Below are 26702 nucleotides of genomic sequence, written 5' to 3' on the forward strand. Positions count from 1 at the left end.
ACCAAGAACATTCAGTGACATCTTTGGGATGGGTTGGGCTGTGGCCCTAGGGCCCAGGGTCTCCTCAGTTCACCCAGCACAGTACAAATGGGGAGACTATTACAACTCTGGATATTTTTAAAAAAATAAATTCAAACTAAATTATATACTTAGAAAAAGAGCACATTATTTATAACACACTATGTAATCACAATAAAGAAGTAAAGTAGAGGAAGAGGACAGATTTGTGGTTTTTACATGATTTTCAGTACTTTATATTTGAGCTTGATCTAACAATAGAAGAATAACAATTTTACTGGATTTGCATAGAAATTGAAGATGGAGGTTGGCTTATATGCCAACATTCATTAACATCAACTAACATCAATTCATTAACATTAATAACATGAATTACTGGAACACCTTGGAGGGCTCATGTTACCAATTCACTAGTAATTCTCACACATTTAAAATCCTAAAAAAACCAAACCACCAAACTCCTAAATGTCACACCACTGAAAGTATGAGCAATAGGAACAATGAGAACATACCTTCCAGATTTGTACAGAATACATCAGGCCCATCTCTACAAGTTCCAAGAGTGTTCCCTATCTCCTTCTCTCCTTCAGTAAGATATAACAATATGTATATACCAGTTTACTTGCTACAAAGGCTTTCATATACTTTTATTGCACTTGGTCTTCATAAAGTCTTGTAAAATTAGTATAGATAGGGTTAACTGTATCTCCACTATTTTTATAAGGAAAATGAGACTCCAAGAATTTAGTGACTTACTCAGTTGTCATACCTAGATGGAGCACTCGACCGGGAAACTTAGGCCAAGTTTCCTGATTCCAAATCCTGTATTCTTTCTACTAGATTCTAGCTCTACCATAGACCAGAAATCAGAAAAAGTACTTTATTATTCTTTTACCCTGGATCATTAGAACCAAAACAGGTTTAAAAGTCAAGTTTGGTCACTAACCAAAAAATTCCTACCCTACACCAGCCCCCCCAAAAGTTCACTCTCTTGGGGAGTGCAAATTCTATATTCAAAAAATGTCATCGATATCATCAGATATTTATCTAACATCCCCCAACAAGAGACAGCTAAAAACACCACCTAAAAGAGGGGAAAGCCCAGGATGCATTGGGGAGAAGAGAAAGAGAACAGGTCTAACCAGCTGAAAGGGAGAATCTGAGGCCAGAGGTAAAAAGGATGAAAACCTAAGTGGATCATTATTCATCATGCACAAAGCAACAGCAGCCACCTCAAAAAACAAGGAATAGCACATACAGAAACACTCTTTTAAGTGTCAGTAGCACCATGTTCAGCTACCCTGCTAATTCTATTAAACTGTAATCATTTGAGCTGTCTTCTCCAAATTCTCCTCATCTCTGATGGCTGTTATTCTCTTTACAACTGTATTAGGATAAGAAACTATCAGAACTGAACAGATTCAAGATACTATGTAAGCCAGGCCCATACTCTGTAAACCTACGGCTATTAAGCACAATCCTCTGCCAGCAATTATATAAGGTGATAACTACTCCCCCTAAGATGCTAATTGATGAAGGTTAAGTTATTATTATTTAGGGTTATATCTGTAAGAAATCATAGAGGTCACCTAGGCCAGTAATGAGCAGGACACAACCCAGGTGACAACTTTAAGACAGTCTGGTTCAAATGGGATGAAAGATTAATAAGTTATCTCTGCTACTATTTCTCAAGTATGACCAGATATTTATAATTTACTAGCTTAAATAAGTGATTTTATCTAGCCAAGAAAAATATAGCAGGTAACAAATTCTAACATCTATTCATCTTCTCTATGAACTCAGTAAAGGCATTTTCATTTTTCAAGGTTAAAAAAAAATAAAGTTCACCACTAATCTCCTATTCTAGCCACTACAAGAATTTTTTTCCTATAATTTCCTAAACAGATTGTACAAATGTGCTGGGATATTATATGTTGATTTGTGTACACTCATTCAGTATATTCAGTAATGCCATGAAGATACCTTCAATATATAGAAAATACCATATATCAGAGAGTCCTGCCTCATAAAACTAGACACCACCCTCCAGGTTAATATGACTTGGACATATTAACTTATATATTCACCTATGACAGGCATACCATTATCTTAATTAGGAGTTCATAAAGACATAAAATACCTGAATAAATATCAAAGGAACAGAATTTCAGATGATGAAAACTTCTGCATAAAAAGAGTAGTCTACAAGGCTAAAATTACACTATGTAAGCAACAGCTTATTTTTTAAATTGAGATAAAATACATACACCACAAAATTCACCATTTTAAAGTGCATAATTCATTGGATTTTAGTATATTAACAGACTTGTGCAACCATCCCCACTACCTAATTCCAGAACATTTTCACCACTCAAGAAAACTCCATACCCATGAGCAATAGCCCTCCTTTCCTTTTACCTCCCAACCCTGGCAAGCACTAATCTACTTTCTGCCTCTATGAATTTTCCTCTTCTGGACATTTCATATGAAAGGAATCATACGATATATGGCGTTTTGTATCTAGCTTCTTTCACTTGGCATGATGTTTTTGAGATTTGTCCATGTTGTAGCTTGTAAGAATACTTCAATCTTTTTTATGGATGAATAATATTCCAGTGTACAGATACACCACAATTTGTTTAATCCATTCATCAGTTGATTGGTATTTGTATTGTTGCTACTTTTTGGCTCTTATGAAAAATGCTGCTATGAACATTCATATTCAAGTTTAAAAAAAGATTTTATTTTTTTTATTTGAGAGAGAGAGAACACATGCACAAGCTGGGAGAAGGAGCAAAAGGAGAAGCAGAAGCACACTCCCTGCTGAGTAGGAGTCTGTTATGGGTTCCAATCCTATGACGCCAGGATCATGACTCAAGCTGAAGGCAGACACTTAACTGCTGCACCACCCAGGTGCCCCTTGTGTACAAGTTTTATATGAACATATTTTTTCAATTCTCTTGCACATACACACACCTAGGAGTGGAACTGCTGGGTCATTTGGTAACTCTATTTTTAACTTTTTAAAGAACTGTCAACATGTTTTCTAAAGAAGCTGCACCATTCTACATTTCCACCAGCAATACATAAGGATTCCAATTTCTTCATAACCTCACCAACACTTATTATCAATTTTTACGTTCATCTTTAGTCAACTATTTGGAAGAGGACTACAGTGTCCTTTGGGTTCTATTTTATTTTTCATTAGAAGCTGCCAAAGAAATAAAAAGTATAACTGGAAAGGAGTAAATATGTCATTACTTACAGATGACATGACTATCTACACAGAAAAATCCAACATATCTATATAAATATTTAAATAATCCAGCAATATGGCTGGATATAAGATCAATACACAAAAATTAATTGACTGTCAAATTTCATTTATGATAGCAACAAAAATATGAGATATTTAGTACAGACATCTAACAAAAGACATGCAGTATCTTTATAGAGCAAGATTTTAAACTTTATCGAAAAGCATTAAACAAGGGTGAAGATAACACCATCTTTAAGAAAAAGAAGTTTCAGTATTATAATGATATTAAATCTACACTGATATAAAGATTCAATATAACCCCCATTAAAATTTCAAAGGATCTTTTTGAGAAACTGGACAAATGGACACTAAAATTTATATGGAAAAACAAAGACCCAGAAATAATCATGTCACCAATGAAGAAGAAAAATAAGGAGAATCTGCCCTAATAGACAAGAAGAACAAAGAGCTTTACGAATTAGAATAGGGAGGTACAGTTAAGGAATAGATAAGTGTGGATTAATAGAACAAAAAGAAGAGCAGAGAAATAGATCCATATATAAATAGAAACCTGACACATAACAAAGGTGGCACTGCCAGTCAGTGAGAAATGATTAGAATATTTAGTAAATGTATCAGAACTACTGGTTATCCATAAAGAAAAAGTGAAATTGGGTTCTTATTTCAAGCATATAAAATATTAATTTAAGGGATGCTTGGGTGGCTCAGAGATTGAGCACCTGCCTTCAGCCCAGGGCTTGATCCTGGAGTCCGGGATCAAGTCCCACATAAGGCTCCCTGCATGGAGCCTGCTTCTCCCTCTGCCTATGTCTCTGCCTCTCTCTCTCTGTCTCTCATGAATAAATAAATAAAATCTCTAAAAATAAAATAAAATAAAATATTAATTTCAGATGGGTCAATAATTTAAATATGACTTTAAGGTTTAGGATAAGACATTAAACTTTTAAAAATAATATATTATTGACAATAATATATTGTTGACATATTAATATATTATTGACATATAGAGTGCTAGAAAAGAATGCTAGAGTGCTAGAAAAGAGTGCTAGAAAAAGGATGAAAGAAACAAAATATTTAGAAATCAGATTAAATTAACACTTTTATTCATCAAAACACCATAGACACTTCTGAGTATCTAAAGAAAATGGAAGCCACCTGGCTGCACTCCTAATTTGTCCTCCCTAAAACTGTACAAAACAAAAGTAAATCTACATAAAAGCTATGTCCTCAGAATTAACCAGAGCACAAAGAATGCTGAAACTTCAAAATAACTGACAGTGAAAATACAAAACTTACCAAATTGTAGGGCATAACCTCTCATGCTCCTACCCACTCCAACCTTGCTGAAAAGTTTTGTTGTGAGCAAAGGAAAACAAAAACTGCTGAGAAGACAGAAAAGTGAAGACAGCAATGGGGGAAGGCAAAGGCTGATCTAAAACTACTATCAGAAAGTAAGTCCATCCTAAGTCTGAAAACATTAAAGAAAAAATAAGTACTTGAGTAGCAGAGGGGAAGAACTTCAAAGTGCACGTGGGTTAAAGGGGGAAGCATGATTTAACAGGGCAGTCTCTGTAACTCATAGTTTCTGGAGAAGAAAAAAATGCAGAGAGAGAAGGCTTTTTGGCAATCGGGTGGAAAAGGAAAAAAGAAAGTGGGATACAGTAGAGCAAGACAAGAGAACCATAGAGGATTTGCAATTCCTTTCACGCCAAAACAAAATACAACGAAAACTATCTTTTCCACATCAGCCTCTTCTCCCTAGCCTGAAAGTCTTTCACTGAAATCACATGTTGCAGTTACACAACTACATCTAGAGGGCATTTATCCAGATGGTCACCATTAACATCAACAGAACATGTAAGACTAGGAAAAGGTGGGCACGTGATGCAAGGTGGATTACCTGACAAAGGAGAGAATGTACCTCTCTGTACTTCTGGGGCTCACTGGCACACTAACATCTTCCAGCCTCTTCCGAGGTTAGATGTAGCCACGTGACTGGGTTACTGACATGGGATATGAACCTCAGGGAATGTGCACTGCTTCCAGGCTTAGCCCATAACAACTTCTCAGACCCAATTCTCCTTTCCCAGTCCCTCCCCTCCACCATCTGCTGGTGCAGATGAATCCAGCAACCACTGAAGCCACAAACTGAAGATGCCACAGTCACAAGGAAGGAGGAGCCTGGATCCCCAAATCACTGCTCAAAGGAGTGCCATGTGGCTATTTGATATATCTGATTTAGACTTCACACGAGTGAAAAATAAACCTTTATCCCGTTCAAGTCATTATTTGTTTGGGGTTTGCTTGGTATAGCAGCTAACAGCGCTATAAGTAATACGCTGGCTGGTTATCTCCTAGGGAAGCAGGAAAACTTTTAACTAATGATATGTAACATATAAGAGGTATATGTTAATATGAGAGGAAGGGTGGTAGCAGAAATAAACTCTGAATGACAGAGAAATCACCATGGATTTGAACTCTGGTTAATGAGGACCAGATTAATGAAGCGGGTGCCCAAAAGTAAAGAGAGAGAGAGATGGTATTTTAAGAAGAGAAGTGAAAATTGTACAGAAAACATAATTGCTGTATAGCAATGCTTTACTGCAAACAATATTTTTACTGTAAACAATACTGATCATAAAAATATAAATTCTGAAAACTGACTTATTAAACAAAACTGAAATACAATTATACTAGAGAAAAGGGATGTGGACAAACGAATGAGGATGAAGTAATTATTTTATTATTCTTGTTATGATGCCAATGATTAATTTTTCCAATTATTAAATTTTATTATTATTTAGTTTGATTGGTTTTACTCAATAAATGTACATAAGAATCTATAAGGAAGACAATACCGTCATCCCATTTTATAGATGAGAACAGTGATACAGAAGGGCTCAGTAACCTGCCCCAGGTCACAAAGTTAGTTAAGTGGTAGAAACATTATATAGAACCCAGGGTCTTGATTTGAGAACCACATACCTAATCATTATACCGATCTACCAGAACTTTTATCTACCGTAGCAGAAAAACCACAGATGTCTAAATATTTTCAAAATCAAGAAATACCAGAGAAATTTTATTTAGAACATGAAGGTAAGCAGGAAAAAAAAAGCTAAAAAAGGTTGAAGGCCTTTGGCTCTGCGAAGCAGGACTGGCGTGAAGCACAGAGGGAGGGCTAAGGGAACGCTTAGTAACTATGTAAGAAGTAGTACTTTGATTTAAATATCAGAGCTTTCATTGTTAAAGAGATAATTAAGACGCATGTTACATCATAATTTTGCATGAGTTTAGATTTTAAAAGTGGATCTAATGCAAACTAATACAAGCTCCTTGTATAATAGAACACTTTGAGGTGTACTCAATTAGACCATTTCTATTCCCTTTGTATATAGACTTAGCTTGTTACCTTGCCTACTCTCTGTCAGAATCTCTAAAAAAAACCACTATATTAAAATCGACTGGGAACAATTATTTATTCCTGCAAGATACTTGTAGTTGAGAAAGTCATTCAAAAATCAATTATCCCTAGCAGAATGCAAGACAACTATTGTCTTTTTGAATCAATTCCAAAGATAATAAGCTCATTAAGGAACAATACGAATCATGTTCAACAACTATAACTTAAATATCTTTTAATTTTCATACGTAAGCCTATATTCATGTTAATGCTATACTTGGTCATCTTCAATTGTCTACCTACGCTCACTTCCTGGGTAATCTCAACCAACCTCATGGCCTTAAATACTATGTACTCTCAAATTTATACCTCCTGTCCTGATCTTTTCCCTGAATTCCAAATTCAGATAACCAACTAACTTCCACCAGGTATCTTTAATAAATAGGTATCTCAAAGTCACCAAGTACAACGCATAAGGACAGGATTTTTTCAATTTGTAATGCAGTTATGTAAGAATTACTCTTTGACTCAGAAACCCCACTTTTCAGAACCTACCTAAAAATAGACCACTAATAAGTAGTAACACATGCACAGAGTTATTCACTGTGACACTATTTTAATAGCAAAAATTATGTAACAAAGCAATTTCCATTGGTAGGCAAAGAGTTGAATAAATCACAGTATGTTAGCATAATGAGGTACAATGCAGCCAGAAAAAAGACTGAGATCTCTGTGTTCTGATTTAAATTTCATGCTGAGGTACACAAGTAGTTTAAAGGGGGAAAAAAAGCAAGACACCAAATATATATAATATTTCACCTTTTGTAGAAAGGAGAAATAATACATATAATTCTTATTCATATGCCTTATGTATATTTCTTATATATGCTTATTATATATGTTATATATCTTCCTATATTATGTATAAGCAATTAACCAAATCCAGAACTGGAACATTCTAAAATCTACTAGGTTAGTCTCTTAAAAAGTATACACAGCTGAAGCAAACACAGAAAATGAATATAATTTTTGAATTTCTCTAAATTTCTCCTCTGAGTGAATCCACAGAGACTCCCCATCTAATTTCTTTTTTGTATGTTTGAAACTTTTCATAATTAATGAAGGGGAAATACAACTCAAGACATACTAATACCCTTCAATGGCTTCCACTTCACTTCCAAAACGTCAAAATACTTTTATGACCTGCAAGACCCCATTCCACCTCGTCCTTTACTGTGTGCCTTTATTCCTTTCCCTGACCTTCTGCTCCAGCCACCCACTGGCCTTTCTATTCTCTCCAGGCAAGCCAGGATCATTCCCACCTCAGGCTCTTCAAACTTGTCCCTTCTGTCTGGAACATTCTCCCCTCAGACACTGGCTTGGCTTATTCCTTTTATTCTAATCACTACATAGTTTTCATCTTCTCAAAAAGGTCTTCCCAGGCCACCCTGAATTGCTGAAGAGGTGAGCTGCAAGCCCTATTATTGTCTTTTTCATTATTTATCTTCCTCCATATCCCTTATCCCTTCCCGATAAACTACATGCTTCACTTACGTACACTCTCCTTATTTTTTAGCATCTCCCTCCTCTAGAAGGTAAGCTCCACTAAGACACCTGTCTATGTTCTACTCCCAGCACTGGTAACAGGGCCGCACGCACGTGCACACACACACACACACACACACACGTAAACTCCAAGTATACACCAGGGGCCACTATGTACCATGAACCCTGACTTTCACTGACCATATGCAGTGTCAACAGCACCTCTCATTTTGTGACTTGTCTTGTTTATCCTGCTTATAGTAGCTCCTATTGTATAAAAGTTTCAAATTTTAAAAAGGTAGAATTTATCAATCTTTTCCTTCAGAGGTTGTGCTTTCTGTGACTTGAGAACTTGTTCCCCACTCTGAAGTCAGAGTGATTCCAAATATTCTCTTAAACGTTTTAAAGTTGATCCAAATAGTATTTCACTTTATAGCATGAAACCCAGACCTACTTTTATTTTTTCCATATGGGTGACCAATTTTCCCAGCATCACTGAATAAGCAGTCCATCTTTATTCCACTGGATTGTGGTATCACCTTTCACGTGAACTAAGCTTCCTTGTGTATGAGTATCTGCTTCTGTTCTCTTTATCATGTCTCGTTAGACTATTTGCCTATATCTGGGCCAATTCTATAGTATTTTAATTACCGTAACTTTACAAGAAACTCTGGATATCAGCAGGGCAAATCTCTGAAGCACAGATGGCTAAATGCCACCCAACGTCTATTCTTTCTCTCTTGCTTAGTTATGGAATCAACTTCCCAAAATTTAGCTGGGGGTGAGGTGGGGGGGAAGAGCCTCCCAGCTTCTCTTGTAAACTGATACTGGCCATGTGACTAAATTCTAGCCAATGACATGTGAGTAGAATCATGTATTTGCAACTCTGGATCACAGCCTTAAAGAGAGCTTGCTTTCTCCCCTTCCCTTTCTGGCAACTGGAATGTGGACATGGTAACTTCAAACATGCCAAGGGAGACAACATCCTAGGACACATCAGGGCAAGACAAACGAAATTCATTAAATAGAATCAGCTAAGTCCATCCTATCAGCTTAGACTTCTACATTATGAGAGAAATAAATCTTTAAAAAAAAAAAAAAAGATTTTATTTACTTGAGAGAGAAACAGAGCGAGCATGAGGCAGGGGAAGAGGGAGAAGCAGAAGGAGAAACAGACTCCCTCCTGAGCAGGGAGCGCTATGCTCTCCTGGGATCATGCCCTGAGCCAAAGGCAGATGCTGAACTGACTGAGCCACCCAGGCGCCCCAGAAATAAACCTTTCTTGTTCAGTATCTCTGATAAAGCAACCAAATGAAAATTTTAATTAATACACACCACCCCCCTACCACATTCCTTTACTTCAAAGCTATCTTAGTTATTCTTGGCTATTTGCTCTGCCATATACATTTAAGAAATAACTTGTACATTCCCTGAAAATTCTTGTTGGGATTTAGATTAGAATTCCGTTAAATTTATAGCTTAATTTGGGGAGTACTGCCAATTTAAACATACTGCATGTTTTTACTCATAAAAATTATTTATCTCTTCATTTACATGTTTTCTTTTATGTCTGTATATAAAGCTTTTTAAAATTTTCTCCATACAAGTCACACATCTTTTGTTCAATTTGTTCCCAGGCATATTAAAGACACCACAATACTCTAAAAGAGATCTTTTATTGCATTTTCTAATTGTTTGTTGCCTATTACATATAAAAATGTACCTTATTTTTATATAGTGATCTTGCAGTAACAAAATTTACTGAAGTCTCTGATTCTATTAATTTGTTTACAAAGTCTCTTGGACTTTCTACGTAGATAATCAACATCACCTATGAATAATATTAGCCTTGTACCTTCCTTTTTAAACTTATACTTTCTGTTTCTCTGTCCTGGCTTACTACTGGCTAAATTGTCCAGTATGATGCTGAACAGCAATATTCATGCTTCTAATATTTAATCATTAAGTATTTAGTTTCTCACCTATTTTTGACAGATATGCTTTATTAGGTTAAAGAAGTTTCTACATATTATTAGCATTAGAGCTTTTAAATTTTATCAAATGCTTCTACTGAGATGCTCACACAATCAACATGATCAACATGGTAAACCTTATGAATAGATTCCCATGCGACATTCTTGGGATGGTCCAACTTGTCATGTGTTTGTACGTTTTCCTCAAAGCACTGCAGGATTTTTTTTGCTAATTCTTACATTTATATTTCTAAGTAAGATCACCATGTGTTTCCCTCTCCTATTGTACTACTCTGGATTAGTATCAAGGTTATATATTCTAAGACTCATGAAGTAATTTAGGATAATGTTCCATTTCTTTCAATCTCTGGAATAGTTTTCATAAGGTTGGGTCCTTTTGTCTTTGAAGACTGAATGGCAGTTGCCTGAAAAACAAAAATCATTTACTATTGGTTTAAATTATATTTTTCTCTGAAATTGTCCATGTCATCTATGACTTCAAATTTACTATCAAAAAAGTCATTAATACTTTTAAGATTTTTGAAAGCTCACTTGTGAGTGCAATTGTACTCCTTTTACAAGGCTAACATTATTTACTTGTGGCTTCTGTATTATGTTCTTAATTAGCCATATACGAGAGAGTCAACTATTTCATAAGCCTTTCCAAAGTACTGGCATTTTTTATCTATTTGATTAATTTTTTGTTATCTTTCGTCATTCCTTCTTTCTGCTTTCTCTGAGCTTATGAGAAGATAGCTCTAATTTCTTACACTCAACGCGTGTCTCATAAATCTCATTTTTTTCTAACGTAAGCATATAGGATATTGACCTTTTTTTTAATGGCTACAAATTCTTTGGCACTACTCCCATGAAGACTCCCCTCCCCTTGAACCCAAGCAGGCTTACAAGTGCTTGTGGCAATATAGTACAGCAGAAGTGATACAGTGCGCTTCCATCTAAGGGTAGATTAAAAAGTCACACAGTATCTACCCTTATCTGTTAGACTACTGGCCACCATATGGGAAGTCAATGGCAGTGAATCTATAGCTCTAGGTTTCAGTTCCCGTTTTTTTTTTTTGTTTGTTTGTTTTTTAACTTTTATTGACATATAATTCACCATAAATTCCATCCTTTTAAAGTATACAATTCAGGGGCAGCCAGGGTGGCTCAGCGGTTTAGTGCCACCTTCAGTCCAGGGCGTGATCCTGGAGACCCGGGATCGAGTCCCACATCAGGCTCCCTGCATGGAGCCTGCTTCTCCCTCTGCCTGTGTCTCTGCCTCTCTCTCGCTCTCTGTCTCTAATAAATAAAAAATAAAATAAAATAAAATAAAATAAATAAAATAAAATAAAATAAAATAAAAATAAAGTTTACAATTCAGTGGTTTTCAGTACATTCACAGAGCTGTGCGACCTTATCACTGTCTCATTTCAGAGCATTTTCATCACCCCAAAAAGAAACTCTGTACCCATCAGCAGTCACTCTCCATTCCCTCTTTCCTCCAGCCCCTGGAAACCACGGATCTACTTTCTGTCTCCCTGGATTTGCTTATTTTGGACATTTCATATAAATAGAATCATATAATATGTGGCCTTTTATGTCTGCCTTCTTTCACTTGGCATGTTTTCAAGGTTTATCTGTATTGAGCATGTATCAATACCTCACTCCTTTTAATTGCTGGATAATACTCCATTATATGGATATACCACTTTCTGTTTATTCATCCATCACTTCATGGGCATTTAGGTTTCTCTTACTTTGGTTATTATGAGTGATGATGCTATGACTATTACAATACAGGCTTTTGTGTGAACATAAGTTTTCAATTCTCTTGGTTATACCTAGAAATAAAATTTCTGGGCCATCTGGTAACTCTATGTTTAACTTTCTGAGGAAGTGCCAAACTATCTTCCAAAGTGGCTGCAGCACTTTATAATTCCACCAGTAACATGTGAGGTTCCAATTTCTCTACAGCTTCGCCAATACTGGTTGTCTTTTTTTAGCCATCCTACTGGGGGTGGGATGGTATCTCAACATAGTTTGATTTGTATTTCCCTGGTGAGCCTCCATATTTTTTAACTCTGATGGTTCCCTAACTTTTCTTAGGGCTTAAAAATGCATTTAAAGGCCTACACTCTAATATTTTCTCCACTGTTTTTAGGTGTTTTGCTGTGGAAAATTTTAAATTATCTAGTTTAAAACATTCTTGAAAAAAGAAATCTTTGTCATTACATTTAGAATTGTACCTACATAGAGAGAGTATTCAATAAATGCCTAACTAACTGGTAAGCATCGAATAAAATTATTCAAGATCAATTCAGCTAAATCCAATTCAATCACTCATTCAATAATTCCACAAACATTGATTAAGTACCTACCATATGTCCTATTGTAATTCTCAGCACTGGGAATATAGCAGTGAACAAATCAATCCAAGCTCCTACACAATTAAGAGCTATTTGATGGAGGGACATAGAGTTCCTTGCAAAACAGTAAATAACTATACAAGTGATAAGTACCAATTAAGATAGATGTTACTAAATGAATAAAATGATATAATTAAGATTAAAGAATACAAAGGGCTACTTTAGATATGGTAAAAAATCTGTTACTGAGAAAATAACACTTGGAATGAGACCTAAAGGATTAGAGGAGTCAATCGTTCAAAGAGCTAGTGGGGGGGCGGGGGGGGAGGGAACATTACAGGCGAGAAAATAGCCTGTAATAACATCTTTAGTCGGAAACAAGTCTGGATATTTAATGAAGAAAAATAAAACCAGTGTAGCTGAAGCACAGTGGGTAAGCGACAGTATACAAAAAACAAAAAGCATGAAGTGACCAGGGCTCAGATTATGTAAGTGTTAGGCTGAGTAATGTAATGGCCTCTGAAAGATATCTCTGTCCCAACCCCTAAAACCAGTAAATATTATCCTAAATGGCAAAAGGGTCTTTGCATACTTCGTTGTGTTAAGGATCTTAAGATAGCGAGATTAGAGTGGATATCCTGCTAGGCCTGATATAATCACAAAAGTCCTCAGAAGAGGGAGGTAGGCAATCAGAATGAGTAGGAGAAAAAAGAAATAAAACATCAGAAGCAGAGTTTATGGAGTGATAGATTTGAAGATGGGAGAAAGGGACCATAAACCACCGGATGCAGGTGGCCTCTAGATGGAAAAGATAAGGAAACAGAGCCTCTGGAAGAAAAGCTGGGCCCTAGCCCAGCGAAACTGACTCTGGACTTCTGGTTCCCAGGACTGTAGAAGAATAAGCTTGTGTTGTTTTAAGCCACCAAAGTTGCAGTCATTTGTTATAGCAGCCATAGGTAACAAATACAGATTTTAGTACCTGGAAGTGGGGTGCTGCTATAACCTAACATACAGAAGTGGCTTTGAAATGAGGTAACGGGGAGAAGTCTGAAGAATTTTGAGGAGCATGACATTTGAAAAAGCCTAAATTGCCTTGAGAAATATTTATTGCCTTTTAGTAGAAACACAGGTGTTAAGAAATGGGTGGAAATATCAGAAAGGGAGACAGAACATAAAGACTCCTAACTTTGGGAAACGAACTAGGGGTGGTGGAAGGGGAGGAGGGCGGGGGGTGGGGGTGAATGAGTGACGGGCACTGAGGGGGGCACTTGAAGGGATGAGCACTGGGTGTTATTCTGTATGTTGGCAAATTGAACACCAATAAAAAATAAATTTATTATTAAAAAAAAGAAGAAACATAGGTGTTAATGATTCTGCTAGTGAGGACTGAGGAAAAAAATAAGGCTCAAAGTAGGAAAAAAAAAACCCTATACTGTCTTAGATCTAGAAGACCCAACTAAACAGTCATAAAGGGACCACTGTAGAAACATAAATGTTAAAGGTGCTGCTGGTGAGAAGTCAGGAAGAAAGGAAGAGCAGATAACTGGAAACTAGAGAAAGAAGATCCTTGTGACCCAGTGGCAGAGGCCTGGCTAAATTATGTCCTACAGTTATATGGAAATTACAGTGAACTTGGATATTTAGCTAAAATTTCCAAGTGATGTGCTGAAAGGGTGGTCAGGTTTCTTTGTGCTGCTTATAGTAAACCTTGGGAGGAAATGTATAAACTGAGAGAAAAACTTTTAAGTAAAAAGGTACCAGGACTTCAGGACACCTGGGTAGCTCAGGGATGACCTTTAGTCATATCGTGATCCCAGAGTCCTGGGATCAAGCCCCACATTGGGCTCCCTGCTCCCTGGGGAGCCTGCTTCTCCCTCTCCCTCTGCTTGCTGCTCCCTCTGTTTGTGTTCTCTCTCTGTCTTCATGATTTGGAAAATCCTTGGCCTATCTAGATTGTAAATTATGCTAAAATTAGAGAATCAACATCAAGAAAACACACTCTGGAGCCAACGGTATAGCTAGACATCCCTTTGCCAGTGCCTCAAGATGAACAAATATTCAGTGACACAGAGGGCTCTCTGAAGAAACGAGATATCCTACTCTTGGTTCTCCCCTACCCCCATCTGAGCAAAAGCCAAAAACAGAGATGGAATAATCCAGGAAAGACCTGTGGAGGAGGATCTTGTCTAATGGAATGAATCCCGATGACATACAGAGGACACTCACGAGGTTTTTGAGAATATTATATATAAACACTGTCAGCTTGAATCGAAAGGATTCAGAGGATGAAATAAAGAAAGACTCATAGACCACCAAAATTCTACAGGCAGAAAATCGGTGCAAACATACACTACCTTTTGAGAAAAAGGAAGGATGACTCTAAGCATAGAGTCTTAAAGCTGGAGGTGGAGCTTCAGACCTCCGGATCAAGAGCTAGACAGTATGATTCCCAGGCCTTGAAACCTAAAGCTTTTTCCCAGTTCCATGTTTCAAAATTGCTAAGTACCAATGAGTCCTTTCCTCCTTGCATTTTCTCACATTTGGGGTGGAAATGTCTGTAACTGTTATCCTAGGCCTCTTCCATTGCTGTATTTGGAGAGCAGGTGACGTGTTTGCTAGTTTCACAGATCTGCACATAGGAAAGGAATTTGGAGCCAGGACAGATCATACCCAGAGTTTTACCCATACCTGATACAAATGATTTCAGATGAGGAGTTGATATTTAGATGATGTTTTGGACTTTGGTTTGATGCTACTACATAAGGCTTTGTAGATCAGGGTAAGGCTCTCTGATTTTATTCCAGGTGGAACAGGAATCCACGGAAGTGCACACAGACTTAAGACCTGATATAGATATAATACACGCAAACCTGATTTGTATTTTAAAAAATCACTGGGGGACGCCTGGGTGGCTCAGTGGTTGAGCGTTTGCCTTTGGCCCAGGGCATGATCCTGGAGTCCCAGGATCGAGTCCCATGTCGGGCTCCCTGCAGGGAGCCTGCTTCTCCCTCTGCCTTTGTCTCTGTCTCTCTCTCTCTCTGTGTTTCCCATGAATAAATAAATAAAACATTTTAAAAAATGAAATGGGAAAGACAGAATGAGTGAAAAAGCAGCTAACCTTAAGTTAGGACTTAAGCAACTGGATAGACTGGGCTTTTTATTAGCAGAGATGGGGAAGACTGAGGAAGGTACAGGCACCTGTGAGAAAATCAAGACGTGCCATTTAGACAAACCACATCGGTGCTCTGACGGACATCCAGAGAACAGAGAGAAAGATCAAGTAAATACAGGGTAGAGGAGCAGGGAGCTCGAGGACAGCTCAAAGCTGGATTTATAAATCTGTGTGGCATTTAAGAGAAAACTAAATAAAATCAAACAGAGGAAAAAGGAAAGTGAAGGAGGCCAGGACTAAACTCTGATACATTCCAGTATGTGAAGGTCTGGCGGAGAGAAGCCAGCAAAGGAGACAGAGAAGGAACAGCCAAACAAGTAAAATAGAAGCCAAATGTGTCACTGGAGAAGCTATTTTACCAGAATCTCTGATATAATCATGATTATTCGACTTCATATAACCTTCATATGCTCTACTCTGTGGAAGTTCAGTTTAAAAGGCAAAAGCTTTAGCTCTGAGCATTAACTGTGAAATGCTTAAATATGTCTAGAACACCCATCCACTAGAACAGGACACTATACTGAATGCTGAGGGCATACACAGAGATTCGGAAACCTTTCTGTGACATGGCTACAATTATGATAATTTTTTTAAACTGTAATCACAGATTTAAAATTCTATAGAAAAGTGGAAAGGAAGAGGAAAAGCTGGATTAATAGAAATGTGGGCAAGGCATTATCTGCGAACTACTGGAGAGGAATTAAGACAGCAATACAGAATAATAAGAAGAGCCATAATAACAAGGTATGTTCAGATCACCATCTATCCCTATCTATACTATTTTCTTTACTGTAGCTTTATGGTCCCATTGTAGCCACAAGAGATCCTCTGCACATTTATGTTCCTCCCTTCTAGCTCTCTCTATCCTTGTCTTGATTCCCACTTCACCTAACCACAGCTTTAACAACTTTTGATTCCAAGTAATTCGTACAGTGTCTTCTGCTGTCCCACCAAATAACTTCTGTGTTTTAAAAAGTTTTGGTGGGACAAGCTAATAACTGTAAAATTCTTTAAAACATTTTTAATGATTCTGGATTAATATATTATAGAAGAAGTTTTAGAAATCTTTACATAAAGGAAGAAAAAACAATGTATACGTTTGCCCCCTCTCTCCCTGTTTTAAACAAGAAGTACAAATCAACAATGGTTATAGCATGAAAATCATAACCAAAATTTGAGATTTCAGGGAATGGACTTCAATTTTCTCCTTTGTTTTATCAGAGGAAAGGTATATGGATAAACTACCCTCTAATCAAGGAGGGAGATTGTTTTTAAATGTACAGCAATCACAGGTAGTGACGCATCAACTATAGTATGACCATGTAATAATGGTCACATAAGTTCACCTAAGAAGGATCAGAAATCTTTTTCAACTCTAAAGAAGCTGAGGCTTTTCAGATCTGTTGAAGACTTATGAAAATATGCTGACATTTCCCTGGCGTGCCAATCAGACTCATGTATCACAAATACTGACACCGCCTCAAACCTCCTTAGGGTGAAATATTAGGGAGAGAAGTCTGTTCACTGGCCAGACTCAGGAGGGCTAAGTCAGTTTTCAAGAGAGATGCAAGAAAAATAAAGTCTCTCAAGTTTAAAAATAGAAAAGAGTACTAAATTTATGAGGGATTTCCTCCCCTGATCTCCCCAGGTGTTTCTTCTCCTTTCTTCACATCATTCCACCGATTTCTCATTACTCATGAATGTGGGGATTCCCAAGGTTCTCCTGATTCTTCCAAATCTAGAGAATACCTGATTCCTTGCCTCCCACCTAATAACTGAATTACCTTTCCTGGGGCCACCTTGTTGAACCACCCAGTTGTCAGGTGGCTCCTTCTAAGGAAGCATAGACAGTTGTTGGTGTCAAAGGATGTTGTGGTCTTTGGACATGATCCCGATTTGAAATTCAACCAACTCCTCACATCTCTCTGATGGGGTACAGTAATAGAACAGAAGTCAATGGGAGGTCAGCATGCACTCAGATTCCAGATTCTGAAAGGGAACAAAAATCAAACCCTCCATTCTTTGCCTCTTCACCATGTCTAATAACCAATATGCTAGAAACCAGGCTTTATCAGCCCAACAAAACTCAATATAAAGTAACAACTCTCAATAACCACATAATAAACAATATGCACTTTATGGATGCTTAAGTCTATAATACAAATAAAAAAATATTAGTATTTATTAAATTTTATTCTAAATCCAAATTATCTGCCATCTTACTAAAAATTAACAGACACTGTGAAGTGTTCATTTTGTATCTAAATACCCATGCAGAGCATTGACTTACCTTTTCTAATACAGATAAGTTCATGTACTCCACAGGTTCTTTCTCCACCTGTTAAAAAAATTTTGTTAGAAGTTAAAAAGAGGAAATAATGTGAGTTTGACTATTACAAAGAACTGTTTTAAATCAGCCTTTACCAATGACCTCAGGAAAAAAATGTTTCCTAACTAACCTTAAACTCAACTATATGATAACTTGATATCCAGAATTTTCCTGAACCCATAAACTAAGATCTTAGAAAGTCTTGGAATGAAGAAGTTTCATTCAAGCATGTTTTTATTTTTTTAAGATTTTTTTAAAAAAATTTATCCATGAGAGACACACAGAGAGAGGTAGAGATACAAACAGAGGGAGAAACAGGCTCCCTGTCAGAAGCCCGATGGGGGACTCCATCCCAGGACCCCAGGATCACGCCCTGAGCTAAAGGCAGACACTCAATCACTGAGCCACCCAGGCGTCCCTCAAGCATGTTATTTTTAAATGACAATCTTCTCAAGAGAAGATATCATGGGGGGTGGGGAGGAAGAGCAGATATCATATCACCATTTCCTAAGTACCTCTTCACATCATCTAGAAGGAAACACTGTAAGAAAGAAGCCACTTTTGTATCTGAGGTTTAATATATACAGTTGCTATGGAAGGGTCAATCCTGTAAAGGCACTATTTATATTTTATCACATACATACTCATATGGTATAAAATGAAATGTTATCTTTTCCCTGCTCTTCAGCTACCCACACTTACACATCTGCAAAAAAGACAAAATTTATAAATAGATAGGATGATAAAAACAAATTTAGCCAAAAGCTTACTTTGATTAAAATTACAAAAACTACTCTATCATAAAATATCAAAAAAATAAAGTAATATTATTAGTCTCTACAGAAATAGATATTTCCTTTACTCTGAAACATAATACCACTGCTTTATATGAATGTAAGCTAAATGAAGCTTTGTAGTATTCTATATATGCAATGACCTTATAATTATGCTGTGAATTATGTTCAAAGTTTGCATGATAGAAATATTAAATAATTTAATCATCAATTCATTACAGAAGATTATGAACAGTTGTGAACAGTTTAAGTGTATTTCTTATAACAGCTATAAAAAAAAAAAAGAAATATCTTAGAGCAGTAACATGAGAGGTAAAAACCATGACAGCCACTAAAAAAAAAAAAAAAAAAAAAAATAGGTCATCTGAGAAAGAAGCCAAAGAACTATAAAACAGTACTTCTATCGCTAAAGTAGGTTAGATCTACATTTCAACTTGGTTGTAACAACGCCAGGTTTGTGATTATCATCAACACTACTGACTCATCACTGGTTATCAGGAAGATACACTTAGCAAGAAGAAATACCTACCTTAAAGCTATGATTACAAAACAACTATTATTCAGCAAACCTCAGTGTAAAAACAGTGAGACGTTACTAACTGGAGTATTACCAATGGGCAACCGCTGATCACTTGCTGAAGGGCAAGAATGAGCTACAACTGTATACTACATAGCTTTAATATTGAGAAGACTCTACACAAAAACTAGAAGGAAAAAATTTACCAAATTACAGAAGAAACTATTTTTAAGAGATTTGAAAGAATCATATAATTAACAATAACATAACATACACTAATGCCATCACTGATGTTTTCAGAGGCTACATAAAAATATCTATGTTTATGGTTATTTATCTTATATGGTCATTAAGGCCTATTCTCCAGAAAATTACACTTATAATGTAGTTTGCTTTATGTACTTAATTCATGTTAATAAGACTGTACTTTTTTAAAGCCTGTAATTAAAACTAGGCTTTGCCCCATATTTAATGTAAAATTGGTTAGGTTTTGGTAAACACATCTTATCTTAAATGTAAGTGCATAGTTTATACAGGCTTAGTATTAATAATAACAACAAAAACTATTTTATATTCTAAGACTTTTCTCTACAAAATGTCCATGAAAGCTAACTCCCACTTTTAAAAGTGTTCAATTTATCTATATCAAATGAAAGAACTTCATAAAAGCTGATGATTAAAGCTAAGTCAAATAATTACTTTTTTTTTTTTAGATTAGAGTCAATTGATAATTGTCAAATTTGTCAAAGTATGCACAAAAACCACGTAACTCAAAAAAGCAAGACTGTGCTCTACTCTTCCTGGTTATTTGTTCCAAAAATTCTAACTAAGTGAGATTTCAATAATGTACATGTAACAATCACTATTATTACTGAAATGGAAAGGAATATTAAGGATAAATAAATGCCAGGCAATAAAGTAAAATTCAGGGGGAAAAAATCTTCCTACTAAAAGTACAAAAAAATACAGAAAGTTAAATAAACTTTATTATATTATTGGACACTGAAATCAATATTCCTTTTGTCCCCAATCCTTTCAGAGACCAGTAAGAGTGTTAAGGAAAAAAAATATGCATTCTGTATGTTAACTGTATATGTTTTAATGTATTGTGTTTGGAAGTCAAAAGGCTTAAATACTTTTTCAATCAGAGACACAGTGAACTTTGTATGAACTTCATGCCTTGTTTTAAAATCCCTAAAAATAGGGATCCCTGGGTGGCGCAGCGGTTTAGTGCCTGCCTTTGGCCCAGGGCGTGATCCTGGAGACCCGGGATCGAATCCCACATCGGGCTCCCGGTGCATGGAGCCTGCTTCTCCCTCTGCCTGTGTCTCTGCCTCTCTCTCTCGCTCTCTCTGTGTGTGACTATCATAAATAAATTTTAAAAAAATTTAAAATAAAATAAAATAAAATCACTAAAAATAAATCTGAAGTTTCCAAATATATCAAATTGTAAGCAAAAGATAAGTCACTGCAAGCATTTCTTGACTGAGATATGGTGGCAATTCAAAAAATACTTTACTGATTTTAAGAGTATAATGCACAAGAGGATGATTTTCTTTATTTCAGCTTTATTCAGGTAAAGTTAAACAAATAAAAGTCTAAGGTATTTAAAGTGCACAGTGAGATGATTTGATGCACATGTATAACAAAAATGCATATCAAATACATAGAATGATTATTGATTATTTTTATTGAGCCATAATTGACATATAACACTGCGTAAGTTTAAAGTGTATGACATGTTGATTTGATACATTTATGTATCAGGACATGATTACCACCATAGCATTAGCTAACACCTCTATCACATCCCATAATTATCATTTCCTGTCTGGGGTAGTCATAATTAAGATCCAGTCTCTTAGCAACTTTCAAGTTTATAACATAGTATTGCTGTCTATAACCACTATACTGTGCATTATATTGCATTTATCTGCTGGTTGCAAGATTTTACCCTTTAACAACATCTCCCCAATTCCCTCATATCTCCCAGACCCCAGTAATCACCATTCCACTCTGTGCTTTCACAAGTTCAGCCTTTTTAGATTCCACATTTAAGTGACAACATATGCTATTTGTCATGTGCATCTGACTTATTTCACTTAACATAATGACCTTAAGGTCCATCCATGTTGTCACAACTGGCAGGGCTTCCTTCTTTTTATGGCTGAATAATGTTTCATTGTATACACATATACCACCTTTTTATCCACTCATCCACTGATGGACACTTATCTTGTTTCCATATCTTGGCTCTTGTGAATAAGGCTGCAATAAACATGGAAGCACAGATACCTCTTCCATATTTTCCTTTCATTTCCTTTAGGTATACGCCCAGCTGTGGGATTTTTGGATCTTATGGTAATTCTATCTTTAATTTTTTAGGAAACCACCATACTGTTTTCCACAGTGGCTGAATCAATTTGGGGGAATGATTATTTAAAGTAATAAATTAGTCAATCTCTTTGGAAAGAGCTAAGTCTTCTACTAAGACGATTAATCATCCCCCAAAGATACTCTTATACAAATACAATTTTTCACACATCAAATTTACTTCAAAGACATAACAATAACAAAGACTTGGAGACCAAGAGAATGGTAGAATATAAAAAGCGACCAGAGGTCAGAAATAAACTTGTCTAGCTCCTTACAGATAAGCAAACTGAGGCACCAAACATTAAGTTGCCCAGGGTCACTAGTTTATTGTCAGAAAAAAATAATTAGGACACTAGAGTTAATATAGTAAGAAATTTTAAAATGAACTTATCTTTTAAAAAATGGACTTTTCTTCATTTTAACAAAAAAAAATTATGAAATTGTTTTCTAATCTACGGTAATTTAAATAAAAGTCAATTTCTCAAAACTATTCTTAGAGATAATACCAGCATTGCTCTTGAAATAATCATCTCAGCAACATGGAAATGAGAAATAGATAGAAAATGACAAGCTTAGTCGAAGTTACCATCTTTTCCCTCAGGCAAACCCATGTAGGAGCATAATGTAAACTGGCAGGATCCTCTACAATTGGCTTAAGTACATGCTGTAAGAGGAAATAGATGTGTGTGGGCACACACAGACATGCTATGAATGTGTGCATGTGTGGACTTGTGTATGGATGCACGTGACTGAGAGGGTGTCTGGGAAATGGGAATTTCTTTTTAAGCAGGGGCGGTGGGGGTGGTAGAGATTTATAAAGTATGTACTTTTCCAGATGCCTACAGAAGAAAAACACACAGTGATATTACATTCCCATCAAAAAATGGGAATGCAAAAAATGGAATTAAACCTAAAGATTTACTTCATTTGAAACAGATCTAGGAGTCCTTTTTAAAATTGACCTTGTTTTTTCCACCATGTTAGTTTTTACTAATAAACTAAGTCACCATACTTCACAGGCTCTATTCATTTCTTCCCAAACATCACAAGGCTACTTTAGGAATACCTTAAATGTGGGGCGTTCGGGTGGCTCAGTGGGTTAAGTGTCTGACTCTCGGTTTCAGATCAGGTCATGATCTCAGGCCTGTAGGAGCGAGCCCTACTTCAGGCTCCTTGCTCCATGAGGACTCTGATTCCCTCTGTCTGTCTGTCTCTCTCCCCTCCCCTCCCCACTCTTGCACTCTCTCTAAAAAAAAATTAATTAAAAAAAAACTAAATTCTACCTATCAAAAGGTCTATCAGCAAAACATATGCATGAAAGTAGTAAAAAAAAAAAAATTGTAAGATTTTATTTGAAAGACGCCTGGGTGGCTCAGTGGTTGAGCGCCTGCCTTGGGCCCAGGGCGTGACCCTGGAGACCCAGGATCGAGTCCCACATCATGCTCCCCGCAAGGAGCCTGCTTCTCCCTCTGCCTGTGTCTCTGCCTCTCTCTCTCTGTGTCTCTCATGAATAACTAAATAAATCTTAAAAAAAAAAAAAAAGATTTTATTTGAGAGAGAGAGAAAGCACGAGCCAGAGGGAGGGGTAGTGGGGGAGGGATGAGCAGACTCCAGGCTGAGCAGGGAGCCCAACGTGGGGCTCAACCCCAGAACCCTGGGTTCATGCCCCAAGTCAACGGCAGACACTTAACCGAACTGAGCCACCCAGGTGCCCTAAAATAGTCAAAAATGAAACTGTGTCTTTTATACCGATAAATTCTGTTATAGCTAATTCTTAAGCAGACACCTATACTATACATAACTATACATAACAGCATGAAACATTTCCTATTAATGTTGCCAATTCCCCTCCACCAACCAACCGATTTAGCCCATTTAGACCATAGTCACTAATCTCCAGGTACCTTTCAGTTTTGACCCTAATTAAGTCATTTAAGGAATGATCCCAATTTTGGTAACTAACTGAAAGCAGCATGTTATAGAAAGATCATGGGGTCTGAATTGAGCGAGCCTCTAATTTTTTTTTAAAGATTTTATTTATTTGAGAGAGACAGAGAGAGCATCAATGGGTGAGGGGTAGCAGGACAGGGCCAAGCAGACTCCCCACTGAGCAGGACCCTGAGATTATGACCTGCACCGAAGTCAGATGCTTAACCAACTAGCCACCCAGGCACCCCCAGGCTTCAATTTTAAAGATGGTCTCACCTAGTACTGTTTTTGTGAACTTTGTGCTTATTGAGAAAAAATTAAAATAACTAAATTCACTTGTAAAATAGTAATAATAGTTACCCCAGGATGGAAAATAGCTTTCATTCTGTATACCAATTCTGGGGGATTAAAAGTAGCTGCTGGAATGGGGGTGGAGGGCAATGTTGAGAAGGATTCTGAAAGCAAGTCCACATTTGGCAGGGAAAGATGTTAAAAAGATACTTTAACAAAACAGATGTCTGCTATAGTCAAAAGAAGGAGAAGGGTTGCCATGCATTTGCTCTCCATGACTGAGATAATGGATAGATGATGCCTGGCCCATCGTGAGCATCTCCTCACAAGAATATGAAATTTAAAGAAAACTTAGATTTAAGCCTGAAAACAGGAAAGATTGTTTTCCTCTCTTCTACAGCATTAGTTATCAGTTAATTTCAAACACTCTCCTGTGTAAACATTTCCAAATAAATGTTAATCTTCTCATACTTCTTTTGTCCTCTTTTTAGAATTTTTCTTTCTTTTAAAGATCTATTTATTTACTTATTTATTTAAGAAAGCGAGAGAGCATGAGCAGGGGGAAAGGGCAGAAGGAAAGGGAGAAGCAGGCTCCCCATCGAGCAGAAAGCCACCACAGGCCTCGATCCCAGGACTGGGGGACCAGGACCTGAACCAAAGGCAGGTGCTTAACCAACTGGGTACCCAGGGGCCCCTTTTTAAAATTTTTCTTAGAGGGATGCCTGGGTGGCTCAGCGGTTGAGCATCTGCCTTCGGCCCAGGGTGTGATCCTGGGGTCCTGGGATCGAATCCCACATTGGGCTCCCTGCATGGAGCCTACTTCTCCCTCTGCCTGTGTCTCTGCCTCTCTCTGTTTCTCTCTCGTGAATAAAGAAAAATCTTAAAAAAAAAAAAAAAAAGAATTTTTCTTAAAAAAACAAACAGAAAAACCCAAAAACCAACTTTTAGGCCTCCAGTCCTGTGGGAGTTATCCTTCCAAATTGGAATTCCTCCACTTTTTTGTTGTTGCTGTGCAATTACTAGAGTTAAAATAATCTGAATAAGTCCTTTCTAGAATTACCTTTACAAAGTAATTTAATATATCATATTCCTATATAATAGCCTGAATTCTGAGACACATACTTGCTGCCACCCCAGCATCATGCAGAATAACCAACTATACCTCTTTTCATAACAATATCTTAGCGTACTTTGTAATTTGCAAACCATGAGCTAAATACAGTCTTTTGATCAGTATAAATTCCTATGAATTTATTCAATAATTTTTTTCCAAGAGGTGCAAATTTTATCTTAAAAATAAACTTATTATTCATGAACATACACCATTTTTCCTACTTCTGAGCAACTTTTAATTCAGTTTTTGAGTTAATTATGTTTTGGACCTTTTAGAAGCTCATTAAGATCATACCATAAAACTCTGAATAAACGTATGCTCATAAAAAAGTATTCTACTTAATTTTGTAGTTAAATGAGAACATCTTTTGTTTTGACTACTGTACCAGATCATTTGTTAAAGCTATTAATATGCATTATTACATTAGTAAGTTCAGAATACTGAAGACAATTTTTCATTAAAATTCTCTCTCTCCTGAGGATGCAGAATATTACTGTGAATATCAATTCTAATATGGCCCTAAAATGTGAAAGAAACTCTTTTGAGTGCACATATGAATCCTAGAAGTCTGTTTTTAAATAAATTCCTGATGATAGTTTGCTGTATTATCACTATTTCCTCCTTTTTTTTTTTTTTTAAATGATAAGGAACAGAGAGAGAAAGAGGAAAACAGAGAAAGGAAGATGTAGCTCTAAAGCTTTGGTTCCTTTTTTTTTTTAAAAAAAAGATTTATTTATTCATGGGAGACACAGAGAGAGAGGCAGAGACACAGGCAGAGGGAGAAGCAGGCTCCATGCAGGGAGCCCCATGCGGGACTCGATCCCGCGACCCCAGGATCACACCCTGAGCCAAAGGCAGATGTTCAACTGCTTAGCCACCCAGGAGCTCCCTATTTCCTCCTTCTTAAAAAAGGTATATCAATAGTTCCAATTTATTAGGTTTCAATTAAGATTTTACTACATTTGCATACCAAATATGCGCATGATTATTTTACTCAAAAGTTTAGAGTGTTTCACTGATAGCGGTTTGTTCAATCCAACGTTCTCCCTGTATAGGCACTACTTTCGTGTTAGGTGTAAACTAGGTAGGATTTGGGAGTGGAAAAAAGAATGAAGTCAGCTAGATGGAAACCAAATCCATGAAGACAGTCAACTATGCTACTACAAAAAAAAAAAAAAAAAAACAACTATGCTACTACACATATGCTATGGACAAACATTATAATCACTTTAAAGTAAGCAATGATGCAAACAGTATTACTCAACAAATAAACAAGCCAACATGTGTTTCTCTTGCTTTCTACCCTGGCACGCACTGTTGAGTTCTAATATTACCCAAAACCACAAAATATGAAATATTTCTTCATACAACTATCTCTCTACTATTCCCTCCTCTTTCCTTTTTTTTTTTAAAGATTTATTTTTTATTTATTTTTTATAGACACAGAGAGAGAGAGAGAGAGGGAGAGAGAGAGAGAGGCAGAGACACAGGCAGAGGGAGAAGCAGGCTCCATGCCGGGAGCCCGATGCAGGATTCAATCCCGGGACTCCAGGATCGCACCCTGGGCCAAATGCAGGCGTGAAACCGCTGAGCCA

The 26702-nt window shown here is 36.7% G+C and overlaps 1 protein-coding gene across 4 annotated transcripts in view; it reads right to left on the reverse strand.

The window, feature by feature from the left end:
- The window catches only part of SYT14 (synaptotagmin 14), a 211357-nt gene that overhangs the window by 178774 nt on the left and 5881 nt on the right, over positions 1-26702 (reverse strand). For 3 of the 4 annotated variants that reach the window (XM_072831179.1, XM_072831178.1, XM_072831180.1), the window contains exon 2: positions 18048-18095. In XM_072831179.1, coding sequence (XP_072687280.1) covers positions 18048-18095 — 48 coding nt within the window. Of the gene's footprint in view, positions 1-17541; positions 17747-18047; positions 18096-26702 lie in introns of all 4 variants that reach the window. The other variant, XM_072831182.1, reaches the window with a different exon arrangement.

Source organism: Canis lupus, chromosome 6 (assembly GCF_048164855.1).
Source record: "Canis lupus baileyi chromosome 6, mCanLup2.hap1, whole genome shotgun sequence".
In the NCBI taxonomy this organism is placed as follows: domain Eukaryota; kingdom Metazoa; phylum Chordata; class Mammalia; order Carnivora; family Canidae; genus Canis; species Canis lupus.